General features: G+C 40.7%; 1 protein-coding gene across 1 annotated transcript in view; it reads right to left on the bottom strand.

The window, feature by feature from the left end:
- The window catches only part of MOB3B (MOB kinase activator 3B), a 40,242-nt gene extending 31,992 nt beyond the window's left edge, over positions 1–8,250 (bottom strand). The window contains exon 1 of the mRNA XM_075727111.1: positions 7,833–8,250. Coding sequence (XP_075583226.1) covers positions 7,833–8,250 — 418 coding nt within the window. The remainder of the gene's footprint in view (positions 1–7,832) is intronic.
- Between the last annotated feature and the right edge of the window lie 6,517 nt (positions 8,251–14,767).

The raw sequence follows: 14,767 nt of genomic DNA, 5'->3' as shown, positions 1-14,767 counted from the left end.
TGATACAAGCCAGGATGCTGTTGGCCTTCTTGGCCACCTGGGCACACTGCTGGCTCATCTTCAGCCAGCTGTCAACCAACATCCCCACGCCCTTTTCGGCCAGGCAGCTTTCCAGCCACTCTTCCCCAAGCCTGTAGCATTGCATGGGGTTGTTGTGACCCAAGTGCAGGACCCGGCACTTGGCCTTGTTGAAGATCATACAGTTGGCCTTGGCCCATTGATCCAGCCTGTCCAGGTCCCTCTGCAGGGCCATCCTACCCTCCACACTCCCACCCATTTTGGCGTCATCTGCAAACTTACTGAGGGCGCACTCAATCCCCTCATCCAGATCGTTGATAAAGATATTAAACAAGGCTGGCCCCAAAACAGAGCCCTGGGGAATAACACTCATGACTGGCCACCAACTGGACTTAACTCCATTCACCACTACTCTCTGGGCTTGGCCACCCAACCAGTTTTTTACCCAGCAAAGACTACGCCCACCCAAGCCATGAGCTGCCAGCTTCCCAAGGAGAATATTGTGGGAGACGGTGTCAAAAGCTTTGCTAAAGTCCAGGTAAATGACATCCACAGCCTTTCCATCATCTACCAGGTGGGTCACCAGGTCATAAAAGGTGATCATAGGGAGCTATTCCCCATGTTCATCAGGGAAAGGAATGCACATCACACGGTGGAATACAGACTACTCAGTTCACACAAACCTGCTTTTCAAGACAAAGCATGTTCAAGGTATTGAATTTCCCACACTTTTGAGTTGGGCACAAGCTCAGCCCCAGTATGCCATAGACTTAACACACTGTAGACATCAGCAGTGCTGTGAAGGTATCTAAAGAGAAGAGGTCACAAGTTCAGTTAGGGCAGAAGTTGTGGTTGTTGAGTTGCATCCTCCAAGAGACTAATTCAAGTAATGTCCCACAGCGTATGCAATCACAGTGTGCTGGAGAACTAAATTCCTTGAGAACAAGGGACCTGGCAGCTACAGGACCGACCACTCCAGTTCCCATGTGAGACACCACTTCTTGCCGGTATTCCATACTTCTTTCTTCCTCCCAAAGCAGTATCAGAGTAAGCAGAGATCCTGAAACCTTGCAGCCTTTGCAGAGCCAGCTAACACATCCCTCTCCCCATGAGCTTTCCCTCCACCACTCATGCTACCACTTAAGTTTTTATTCTTTTTTTTTTTAAGTTTCCATAGCATCTCAAATGGAAGAAGACATCTGCTGAGACGTGCTTTTCTATGTGTTCGTAAAAGTGCTTTTCAGCCCTTAATGATTGCCATAATACAGAAAACCTGGCATACAAAGCATCAGCCTTCTAATTCCCCAGGTGAGGCAGTGTTCCTTCATACCAGCAGTGCCAAACCCTTCTCATGGAAAAGGGTATTATGCTAAAGAATTTGCACTTATTTTCCACCACACATATCTTCTGTTATTTTTAGAACTAGACTGAAGAATGGGTTAATTTATATGTCTGAGCCGGAAGCGGATGTATATGTTCCTCAAATGGCACACCTAGCATCAGATCAAGAGGGTACACTGGGGAAGACAGCTAGGGAGGATAGCTTTGGGAGCAGTCACCTGTCAGTCAACAATGACTGGGCTTGAGGATAGTCTAGACTACTCCTGATCTTCAGTCCCTATTCTTGTATAAGCAGAATGCCCAGACTAATCAAGGCATTTTAGATACCAGACAAAAATAGAGAATCAAATTGTTCCGAAGTACAATCAGTCAGCAAGAAAGTAATGCAACGCTAAGAAGGCCAGACAGACAGCTATCTAGTAAACTGCATCACTCACCATACAGATATGGCCAACAGAATTTTTATCAATCTTCTTTGATGGTACTCTTGAAGTGTACTAGGTTTGTGGGTTGATTTATCTACCAGCTTAGTTTACATAGAAGCATCTGTTAGATCCTGAACCACAGGAACAGGAAAAAGGGGTAGGAAGCTCTGACATGTAATCTAGTTGTAAAATATCTACTTGATATTTTCCAGGCACATACATTTCAAGATGCCAAACTTTCTAAAAGGACAGCTGTGCTGCTGGTATAACTTTGCTATAACATACATATATGCACAGACTTCACAATGTTTAATGACTAGAGGAAAGCTACAGACATACAATGGTCTATGTCTTGCAGAATTTTCTTTATTTAATTTGCTCAAGAGATTAACTCAAAGCTCTTGGCAAGCACATCCATGTGCTGAAGGAGGGACCAAGGAAGGGCAGCAACAGTGAAAAGAAGATAAGCATTACAAAACAAAATTATTCTTTAGCCCAAATCCAGCATTGGTCTGACAGGTGTAAAGATCAGGCAGAAAGGATTGTTTGGAATTTACAAGTCTTTAGCTGGCAGCCTACAGCTACATACATCCACCACAGCAACTGAATGACCAGTTCACAGCCAGCAATCTGACTCATCCCTTCAGCCCCTGGCAAAGCTTTGTTTTAAAAAAAAAAAAAGAAATAAACCAGCTGTAGAGATTGCACATTTTTTATTGCAGGGCGAGTGTGCATGAAGCAATGGCAGTTCCTAGATGGTGCAATTGCAATGGCTGCAAAGAATGAAGAAACAGTATACACAACAAATGCCTGCAAATGCCACTTTGCCCACACCATGGGCACCTCCTCATACTTTGGAAGAGCAATAAGACAGGGACAGTTGTAAGACAAAGTCAATGATGTCAAACACTCTCTCCACATTTCTACAAGCTCTATTGTGAAGACACCTTTGCTCAGTGAAAGCAGTTGAGGAGTTTCTATTCACATCCACCAGTCAGCAGCTCCCCTGGCCCTGCAGAAAAGTGCTGTAAGTGGTAACTATTATCACTAGCTAGAGAACCAGAAAAATTCTACCACAATATTACTAAGAAACAATTGAAAAAGTTTAGTTCTTCATTTAGTGGTTGTTTTGTATCACATTCATGAGGGCCCTCCAGAGTCTTGGTCTGCTTTGTAGATGCATTGTGGTGACATACTCTTTTGGAAGCAGCGTCACACACATGCTCTGTGCAAAAACTCTGAAGCTGCCCGCTACCAAAATTTACTAGTTAAGCATGGACCAGGCAGTGTATTTCTAAACACACATTAATTTTTCAGCTGAAGTCCTAGGCTTTAAACACTTTAAAAAGTATGTTTTCATTTTGATCAGCCATAACTAGGCTATTTGATTACAGTAACTTAATAACCTTTGAAATCCTCCTCTACAAAAAACTCTCATAGCTTAAAAGTGATTTTGTATTTCCATTAAATGCTGAATTGCAGCTTCTTAAACTGCTTAGTTTCTAATCAATTTAGCTCTTGTTCCTGAAGCAGCCTGTCAGTGCTGAAATTAGAATTAAGAATCACAGGATAATTCAGACTGGCACAGACTTTGGGAGGTCTGCATCCCAGCTTTCTGCTTTTCCTGGCTATCTAGCCATCAGATAACATCAGGTTACTGAGGGCTTTATCCAGCCTGGTCTTGAAAACCCTGGAGGATGGAGACAGCACAACCTCTCTGAACCCCCTCTCAACTGTTTTATTGTCCTCTTCGGGAAAAGTTTTTCATTATGTCAAATCAGAAAAGAAGTTAATATTCTTGTTTATTTCAGCAGAACTCTCTGTCTTCCGACTGTCTTCCCATTTCAAACTATGGACCTGATGAAGAGATCACGTGGTGAAGTTCTCTGGCCTGCGTTACGCTGGAGGTCAGATTAGAATAAATGAAATAATTCCCTGTGGCTTTAAATATCTGGCTGTCTTTCCCAGTGACTCTTACAACAGAAAAAAACATTCCATTCACTGAAAATCCAAACAAGACAGAATTACTCCCAATTTAAGGCTGCAATGATGAGGAGAAAAAACCTAAGGCAAGCAAATTTGTCTTGTTTGGGCATCAGGGCCTGAAGCGAGCACAGCAGTAGAGAGCTGCTTGCTTTCTTAGCTCCTTTTTTGATACTGCCCAAATACATATGGTGAAAGCTGACAACTGCAGTTCACCAAAAACTGCAGCTGTCCCAAGGATCTACTGCCTCCCGCTCCAAATGATTTCTTCGGCCTGTCTACCAAAAAGCACAGAGATAAAAAAAGTAACGGGGGGAGAAAAAGGTACTTCTGAGGCTATGGAGTCTTTAAGTTACCCATATAAGCCTGAGAAATGCATCCCTTGAAAGGTGTTTAAATAGTGAGACTACTAGGTGCCTGGAAGAGCAACTAGTATTTACCGAAGAAAAAGAGTTCACCCTAAAGCTAAATAAAACTTCCACATACTACAAAAAATCATACTGGGGATTAATATGGATAGCTTCACCAGAGTGGCCTGAGCAGGCATACAGAGTGAACTCTGTTCTGTTCTGTTCCCGCATTTCCACTCAGTGAGGGCTGAGACAGGTCAGGGTGTATCTGTGGTTACATACAGCCTCTTACATGCCTTAAATCCACGTAAAATGAATAAAGGAAATTGAGAATAATGGAAATAAGAACAAGGACATAATCATGTCTAAAATACTCTACAGGCTGTGAGGCCATTTTACAAAGACAGTCCTTAAAGCTTTGCTGTACAAAGAAGTTGTCCTAATATTCAGCACCTGTTTTTGTCACCTGCACACAATTCTTGACACCTCTTCCATCCCATACCAGCTCCCTTTTCTCTTGCCAGCCAGTTTAGTATTAGTAGGAGTGGCTGGAGGAAGAAGCTCTTTACCAGCAAATGAATACATCAGAATGACTGCAGAAAGGAAACAGCACCAGACCACAAGAAGTACAGAGACTGCTAAGTGGCCAGAGATAATCGTGCCAATGTAAATACCGAGAGAGTTAAATATAATATCCATAACAATTTATAACTCAACTGCATTTGTGTTTTTTTAAACCACAGAGGAACACCACCACACACACACAAAAAGCCCACCAAGCCTGGCTATCCCTATCCTGAAATAATTTTCCTTGAAAGTAGCTCCTCAATGAAAGCTGCGCTTTGTCACAGTTCTTGAAATCCCTTTTTAGATAGTTTGCATGAGGTATGTCCAGTGTAAGAGGACCAGTTTAACAGGATTAAGCTGAGAAAAGTGTGTTCAAGTTTCTGTGCACAGCTCCTATGAATCCCACTTGATCTCTTCATCAAACTCATTTGCTAATGGAAAGGTCAGCCCAAATCCCATCCACTGGACATACACTTTTTCCAGAACAATTCTCTAGAGACCATATGCTACAAAGATTCAAAGGAATATCTTAATCTCTTGAAGTTACAGCCACTCAATGCTTTAAAACTGTTGTACTATTAGTAAGGACATACCTAAGCCTGTTCTGTTTTCAAGATTTCAAGATCTATTTCAACTGCTTTGAAGAATGAACAATCGTCATTTTCACCATCATTAATTTCTCTGAATGAAAATAGAGGTTGGCATTAATACTAAGCCTACGGTGCATCTAACCAAAGGCTGCTGCAGAACAGGTACAAACAAACAGTACCCAACACAGTAACAAAGCTTTTCTCTCTCATCAATTGTGAAAAACGAAACACATAACAATACGCATGCTGAGCGACTGCATTTCATTCAACAGCTGTATAAGCAGTACCCACACAGGCTGGCAGGTAGTATCATCTCCATTTTACCGATAGGGGATTGATGTGCAAAGAAATCAGAAAGATTCCCGTGAAAGTAATTTACCCAGGAACAGACCCAAACTTCCCTTTGACTGTTCTGGATGCCTAAGTAGGGACTTGCTGAGAGAAGAGGCACCCTGAATGCCAAATTCAATGCAGTGTGCATCTGTTTCTGAATTGTAAGATCTAAGGCCTCCCAGGCAATTTTACCAACAGTTTCATACCACAAATTGGTGAATCAAGAAGATAATGAAAAGTGTGCAGGTGGCCACTGTGGCGTCTGCAACAAAGGCTCAAGAGGAGGGCAGAGCGGAATACAGATGCAAATGCTGCTCTATGGAATAATGCTCCAAAGGGTATCTATAAAATCTCTTTATCAGACTGTCCAGTGATCTCAGTCTGTAACAGAACCGTGGGGCAGTCCACCAATCCATGGGGGCTCAAGCAGATGTTTCCCCTTCCTGTGGGTCATATTCAGAGTGAGACGATTTTTCACAGACATTAAGCATTCCTGTTCTGACTTGTAACTGAGTTCAGCCACATTCTAGAGACCACAGGTCTTTCCCCTTCCTCAGTTTCTTCAGATATCATTTAATCTACAACAGTAGGAGCAGTCAGGAGGAGAAAAACAGTAGACTGAGGGTATTTACTGATTCCATTCTTAGGCTTCAATAGGTAAGCCTTCAGGATAAAAGTTCCTCCAGATGTATCTTGCTAAAAACATAAAGGGGAAGCATCTAGAGCTGAAAGCTTGTGTTACAGATTGTTGGTTCAGTAAAACCCACCAGCATGCCAGTGTGTTACCTGCTCCCCATGCTTGCAGACAGACCACATTTTCTGCATATGCAGACTGCAAGAGCACAGAGTAATACTGGAATACTCCAAGGTGGAAAGTTGGTCTAACAAAAGCCTGCAGAAATACCAACAGAAGCAAAATCACATACCTCACAGCACCTCCAACCTACCTTCAATTCCAAAAATCACCCTGAAGAAACATAAAACAACAAATGCTTGAGAAATCAAACCCATTTTTCACTACACAAAATATACGATACTGCTTCCTTTGAAATCCTCCTTCTTGCTATGTTGGCAAAGTCCAGATTAAAAGATAAGAGTTACTGCCTTCTTTCTACCTATTAGTGTAGAAAAGAAAAGTGATAGGAACTGGGAAACAAACCACAAGTTTGTCCAGACAAATAGCTGTCAAGGCCAAGAATAAGGTATTTCAAAGGTCAGGAAATACTGATAGATGCAGCTTCTTGATGTATCATCTACCAATTAGCCGCAGGCCCTAGTTGCATATAAATTGCAAAATACTCAGCTGAACTAATTTTAACATATGAGCATTCTTCTTGTTTGTTATTCATTTGGGCCAAGTACTTATATATAAACTCTCACATTTCTTACAGCAAGCTCCCAGCTTCCCCACTTGCAAGAAGTGAATCACTGACATCTCTAAGATGTAACAACCCATCTTTTTTATTACCTGCAGCCATAGCTAAAGATTTAGACTGTCTACACTACCAAATGCACTCTTCTGCAAAGTCCTCCTCATCTACAGGGAACTATTCCAGCAAAGATATTTCCACCTACTTACCCCACGCTTCAGGAAAACGAACTGTAGTATTATAAAAGGCAAACTGTGCTGCCCTTAACAGCTCTATCATCTGGGCTGTCTGGTTAAACCATAGTGAAGCTTGTTAGTTATATATATAGTTTTAGTAATTTGGAGAGTAAGTCACTTCCCAATTCATCAGTTTTGGATGGGAAGTCAAGAGAGGGTGGGAGGGCAGAGTTCCCTGCATTCCTGACTCTCCACTGCCTTGTACTGCGCATAGCTGTACACACTTTGAAGGGAGCGTACCACTCTAATTAGGCTTTGCTTTCCATCCATTCTGTATCTGCCTAAGTGGCCAGGCAAAGTGCAAAGCAATGTAAACTCGATTAGCTTTCAACAAGCTAATAATGCAATGCTGACCACTCTTAGTGATTAACCTGAGAGGCTTACCAGGGAGAAATAGCTAGAATGAAAACATTTTAGGCTAACAAAACCCACCATATCTAGCAGCCACAGTTAACATTGCATACATCTCATGCTATTCCTGCAAGACACCCTCCTCCTCCCCACCTGCTGTTTAAAGGCTTGAATTTCACAATCCCTAAAAACAAGGATGGGAAGAGAATATGGTTAGTAGACAGAATGAAAGGCAGTTTATGCTTTAGGACTTCTTCTTTGCACTTACCTACACTCGTAGGAAATATATCCTCATTGTTGATTTGCACCTCGATCCAGTCCATAAGAAGATTCATATATTGGGGTGCTGGCAATGCTGTAGGCTTCTTGTATTTCATGTCGTCCTGCCACCGATACTCATACTTAGGGCCTCCAGACATCACTGGGCAGGTCCTGTCTGTGCAGAACTCACAGATAGTTCCATAAATGAGGTTGATCCTATTGAAGAAGTCAACAACATGTACAGCCACCCAGTCATTTTGGTCTTCTCCACTGGGCAACTGCACAGCCGCTTTTAAGTCCACACCTGAGTTCAGAGAGGCCTGCGCTCGTTTGTGAAGTTCAAACCTCTGTGTTCCAGGTTCAAACTTGCGTTTTGGGCGGAAAGTCTTATCTTTATTAAAGACTTGCTTGAGTGCTGTGGACATGTCTGCTAATCTTCTGCTCTGCAGCAGCTGGGAGAAAAGCAGGGCTGAGACACAGGTATCTGAACACAGGTGCTCCCTACGCAGGTCCTCCAGGCCCTGTTCTTTTTCTCAGAGAAGTTCGTATCAACTTCAGAGCAGTCTACTAGCTCTTCCTCTTGAAAGCCTTTCCAAAAGGCTTCATGTCCCTAAGGGTATGGAAAAAATACACATTAGCGTTAAGCTCAAGTCTGGCCCTGTCAGTTTGTTACTGTTTTACCATCATTTTCTAGTAATTATGAGCCAATATAAAAAAGCAAATATATAACAAGCTAGCCTTAAAAATTGGCCAATCCCTAACCTGATAAACATTTAAAAGAAAAAAAAAGCCTAATTTTTTAAAAGTATTAAGGAATTAACTTCTCTGTCCTTTTTAAATATCTACCCAAGTAGAGGCTCTTAAGTTATCATAAAGATGGGAATTCCATAGATCTTGTATAATCTTCCCATCTTTAGATAATTTTTAAACCAACTTTTTCATTGTGCTGCATTTTTATAGTGACTGCATACCATACATAATGTATGTCTAAAATTAGTAGACGAAATTTACGTTACAGTTTAGAAGTCTTATCTAACTGCTCCTAAAGTGCCTCTAAGCATTTGCCATATCTTCAGCGCTCTTCTCTGTAGGAAAAAAATCCCCGAGCAAGATTCTTCCATATCTGTTCTCTATTTTTAATTTTGCAAATTTCATAAAAAATAGTTAGTGAAACCTATAGTATTGCACAGAAATAATTCATGTTTCCCACAGAACTGTACAGAGATTTTTATTTTTATTGACCCATCTTCAGGAATTCAGTAGTGGTCTTAATATTCTATTGGATTGTGTAGAATGATAAGAAAGCAATGGTGAAGCTGCCACTTTATAGCTCTATTCATCTTCTCTACAGGGGAATACTTGGCATTGTCATTCTTACAAAAGGAAAAGCATAGACTGTGCTGTTCCATCTAACCTACTCTGGCAACAAAAAATGGTTTTAACAGCCAGTCTGACTGAAAAAATAAATTACTGCATTAGAGCCTTGTTTATTCTTATATATTCACATGCAGATGAGTATTATCATCAGTAAACGTAGGCATTCAGTAGGTGATAGGGTAGATAGGGGCTATCTCAATTAGGCTTTTGTTTTAGAAGTGAAGGTTTTATGATTAAAGACAGAGAATAAACATTTCATGCTGTGCATTATTTAAATTCATTAACACAGTATGTTTTAAATTTGCACAGCACTACAAAAATCCTACCCTATCAGTGGCTGATGAATTCTTATCATGGGATTATGCATGCTCCACCATTTCCCTTAACAGAAATCATGTCTATGAAAATTTTACTAGGCTGTGTGTGGAAAGCACTAAATTCTTCTGAAGATAGTTGCCCAAAGCTTTGCTGAGGGGCAGAAAGGAAGAGAAAAAGGTGCTGCTTTTTTATTAAGCACCACAAGAAAGCAACATGTACCTAAGCAAAGAGAAATCTGGTGTGCTAGACCCCGTTCCCACACAGTAGAATGCAAGTGCCATAAAAAATCCTCTCCCAAATAGCTGAAAGATTAGCATCCAGCCAATTTGCCAGCAACCAGCAGCTAAACAAAACCAGCAAAGAAGTGCTTGTTTTTCCTTTTGCTGATGGCATAATGCAGGGATACTCCAATCATGAGTTTATAAACAGTCATTCTTTCTGTGCCAGCAAAATATGAGAAGTTCACAGATTAACTCCAGGGAGGTTACTGTTGTATCTGACATGCCCCTTGGGGTAATGGTCAAACACAGAGATCCTGAGTGTTCAAATCCAGAGATCCTGAAGCCTGACAAAGGTTGGGGAAAGGAGACTTTAAACAAAACTAGCCTTACAACAGTTTAGTTAAGTGTCATTGGCAGGAAAGGAAGGGACTTTAGAGAGACCACTTTGTCCTACAGTTTGTTGTTTGTTACTAAGACCCATAACCTCCAGCTCTCAAATGCTCTATGGGAGTCAGCTGTTTATTTAAAATCCTTTCAAAGAATAGGTGAGTACTGCTGCACAGACAGAGCTTGTGACTGACACACTTTGAGATGGCACGGCGCCAATGTCCCAGTTTGCAATAATAAGGTTGTGGCTTCAGAGTTTTACAGCTCAGGCAACTACTTCTCTCCCACTTTAATATACCTGCTGCTCTTACACGGCTACTTTGCTCCCGTCCTCACCTGTAAATATCCACCAGAACATGCAAGGAGTTTTTATTTAAAACAACAAGCTGAGTACCAAATATAACTCATCTTCAAAAGACACATTTTGAAGCACAGTACTCACTGCTGTTAAACCTTTTCCAAGAAAAACATAAGACACCATATTTTATAAGCTACTTTCTACTGAATATGCAAACATAACTGATCACATTAAATACGTACACTTTCCCACTCCTCTCCATACATTCAGTAAGTCTGCATAAAACCAATTAATGCAGAGAAAAAGCAACGAAAACATTCAACAAACAACTCATTATCTCAAGCCTTCTGTGTACCAGAAATCACATGCTGAAACTCTGTGGAAGCACACATACATCACAGTCAAATTCAACCCAAAGACTAATCCAAAAGATTACTCTACTATGCAGCAAGATGAAACTCTAGAGCTAAGGCTCTTCTTCTCATCTTTCATCACTTTACACAATACAAAACTAAATACTATCTTTGCAAAGCTGGACTGTAGAAGTCAAACTCATTGTTCAACTTCTCTTAGAGACTTAGCTCTGCTAAGAGCTGATTTTTTTCTCACAAAATGTGACTGAAGGCTGTGCAAATACAGGGAAAGGAGCATAGACTTGTTTTCTCATGCATTTTCATGTGCAAGAATACAAAAGTGTATGACCTGAATTTCACAGAAATACTGTGGTGAATCAGCCCTCTGAAATATTTTTTTTTGCATTGTGCTTCCTGAGGGTGTTTGCTATCTAATTAACCCTTGCCTTCACTCAAAAGTGAACAAAAATGAACAAAGAAATAAAGAATTTTGAGACTCACCCCCTCACTTCTGAAACAGACTGCTTTCCTGTAGGTTACACAGCTGCCCTTACTCCCCCCAGTAAGTAACCAGCTTGGTTAGGCTTTTCTAAACAGTTAAACAACATCACCTTTACTTCCCTAGAATAAAGAAGCTTTCACTTCACTCACAAGAGACAAAAGAATAGGCTCACCTGATTTTCAGCAGAGATTGAACACAGACACTTTAAGTTCGGATCCTTCAGAGGCTGAAGCTAATGGGAAAGCTCTAGCCAGCGTCTGTGGGCTCTAAAAGCATCTTTACTGCTTAGGCAACTAAGTGGTGGTAGTTAATGGTAGGATGGCCACTCCTCTGCTTTGCACTGAATCACTAAGCCATTGTAGGAACTCATTCACCATTAGACTACCAACATGTTGCTACACTGTGTTCAAATCAACAATCAGTGACGAACGATTTGTCATTTCATCCCAGATCAAATACTGTCAATTAAAACTTTGTAGTGTTGGACTTACAAAGCAAAGCTATTGCTTCAAAATTGCATAGCATTAGCGAAAGGAAAACCATCAGATAACCTCAACAGCAAATGGTGACTAAAACCCACTGATTTTTAAAGCACTGACAATGTAACTCGGTTTGTCGGCCACCACTTTCAACTTCCATGACAATTTTCATCTGACGAGAATGAGAAACGCTCCCAGTTTCATTATCTTAATTGGTCTTGGGAGAGTTACTTCAGAGATGAAACACTGAACAATGTTGTGGCATTGGTTAGATTGGATCATAACTCCTTCAAATCTGTGGTGCAGTAGCACCCACCCTCCTTCCACATAAAATTAAATTTGACTATTGCTAACAGATATTTTGCAGTCTCCTCTCATATCATAGTAAAGCCAGCAGAACTGCTCCTGACTTATACCTGTGTCAAAGGTGATAGAAACCAGCTTCTGATCTTTTACGACAGATCCCAACTATACAATGGTGCATAAAGAATGGTGGCGTGGTTCATGGCGTTTGGTTTGATGGTATACAGAGCCGGTGTTCTGCATGCTCTTCTGAAGTAGATGTTTAATATATGCCTGTGCTGGTATGGGCAACTCAGATAGATAACTCTTTCCAACACTTCAGCTTCTCTTCTTTCTTTTCAGAGCAATGTATTTCTGAAGATGTGTGACAGTGACCAAAAGTTTCTCCCAAGGGACTATTCCATGGTGTGAATAATGCAGTTGGGTGAATTGCCTTGCTGGCAGAGCCATGACTGAGGACAGTAACCACAGATTTGGAGATGATCTCAGGACAGAGAACCAGACCCTCACAAGCTTCATCCATGGCATCAGCACCTCAGTAATCAATGCTATCCCTGGCCTTACGTAGAAACACACACACATAGAGACAGCAACTCAGTTTAAATATCAGGTATACCAAGTCAACATATGGAAATAATAAACCAGTCCTACCCATGCAGGTACCACTAAAAAAACCCACCCACAACAAACCACACACCATGATCACCATCACGTCTGAGTACTGAGTTAAAAACTGTATCATTTTGTCATATACTTTCTATTAAATCACAGATAATAAGAATGTTAAATGACACACTTTATAAACATGCACCTTTCATCACAGCACTCTAGTGAGTATTACGCAAGCTTTAGAGAGCCACTGGGAAGGTAGCTGATATAATTCCTGTTTTATTAATCAAGAAAGTGAGGAGACATGACTTCTCCAGCAACAAAGACACAATAAGCTGTCTATCCAGCAAGACACTGTCTGAAAACCAACTCTGCATCAGCCAATTTTTACATTTTTCTTTCCAAAATGTAAGTCTCCAGTTTGAGCATTTGCATAGTCTGATCCAAAGCCAGCTGAAGTCTGTAGGAAAGCACACAGTTGATCCAAATCCCATTAAGGTCCAACTTTTTGTAGACTTCTCATGTTTGGCTTCGTACTTCACTATCCATACAAGGGCTATTTTACTATGGCTACATCAGACAACTGGGGCAGCAAATACATCATATGGAGGCACATACACATACCATGCTCCTTTCTGACTGAGCAAATGTACACTTTTTCTACTTCCAGGCTCTTGTTTGAGAGCTAATATTATGCTATACAATGAACGGGTTCTGTGTTTAACACACTAAAGTACAAAAAATTATTCAATAAGGAAAGGCCTGTCCTGAAATCTGAAAACACCTTTCCTATTTACAACATAAAAATCAGCCAAGTGAGTAGGAACAATAATATTCCACGTATCTTATTTACATACTTAAATTTGTGCAGTTCAGCTAAGTTTTACCTGAAATCACAAGGGGAAAAAAAAAAAAAAGTTGTGCAATTATTTGTATTAATAGTGAAAACTTCATGATATGAGAAGACATACTTCATGGGAAAAACCCCTCCCCTTACTAACCTATAATGTACACAAGGAGATTAAGATTTGTCTTATGGTTGTGCCGGAGTTGAAAGGGAAAGGAAAAAAGATCAAAGCAAATTTAGGTTACAGAGAAAATGTGTCTTAAAAACAGCATACACAAACACAGGAACGAGGTTCCAAGGGTCGCTGTATCCTTTCCTACATTCCATCCTATCCTCAACAATCTTGCCAGTTCCATAAAGATTAAGTTCCCAGAATTAAGGGTGTCTGATTATTACTGTAAGACTTAGAAGAATTATACACAGCTATGTGTAAACAATGTCTCAGTTTCCCAGGTGCTGGCTTGGATAGCTTCTCCATGGCTTCTACAGTGAAAGTTTTCAGGTAGAACCATCACTACTAAGGACAACAATGTCCTGCTGCGGCCTTGGTATCACTTTTGTAAACAGTTACCATATGGGTGGATTGGGGGGTTTGGCTTACTTACTCTGGTAGGAGTAGCAATAGAACCAGCTCACTAACCCTGCTTCTCCCAAAATCTTTCAGTCTCTGTTGATGGAGTCCTCACCACAACAGTGTATGGTTGTTACACTTTTGTAGCATGTTTATTGCAGCATTTGCTGCAACAGAGAACTGTTGTCCTTCATTCCTTTAAAAACAATATACAGAGGACAGGTGAAAGGAGTAAGAAAATTTTAACAGCCTTGAAGAAGAGGAGATATAAATTAAATTACATGATATGTATATGATATGATAATACACATTTGTCTCCTCCAGCTTGTTTCACTTCTGACTCCAACCTATTTCTGAAGACGAAATTTTGACTATGCTGCAGTCAGTGGGAGCTCTGATACTGACTTCAACAGAGCTAAAATTTTACTTTTACACTCTTAACACTCTTCATTGACAAGACAGTAAGAACTCCTTATTAAACTACAGCTGAGCTTCACAAATCTCTTTGTTCTGTTTAGCTTAATTCACTCCTAAATCCACATTCTGGCTTTTAAAAGTGCTGACACAATTGAGTAAACAGTGAGAGAGTTAAAATATGATTTCTTGCTCACTCCTACTCTCTCAGAACATCCACACAATTCCCATACAAAAGCCTAAAACTAAGTCCATTGAAGTCT

The sequence above is a fragment of the Pelecanus crispus genome, chromosome Z (genome assembly GCF_030463565.1).
Source record: "Pelecanus crispus isolate bPelCri1 chromosome Z, bPelCri1.pri, whole genome shotgun sequence".
Classification (NCBI taxonomy): Eukaryota; Metazoa; Chordata; class Aves; order Pelecaniformes; family Pelecanidae; genus Pelecanus; species Pelecanus crispus.
The sequence above is the reverse complement of the archived record's forward strand: the minus strand, read 5'-3'. Positions and strand labels throughout refer to the sequence as shown.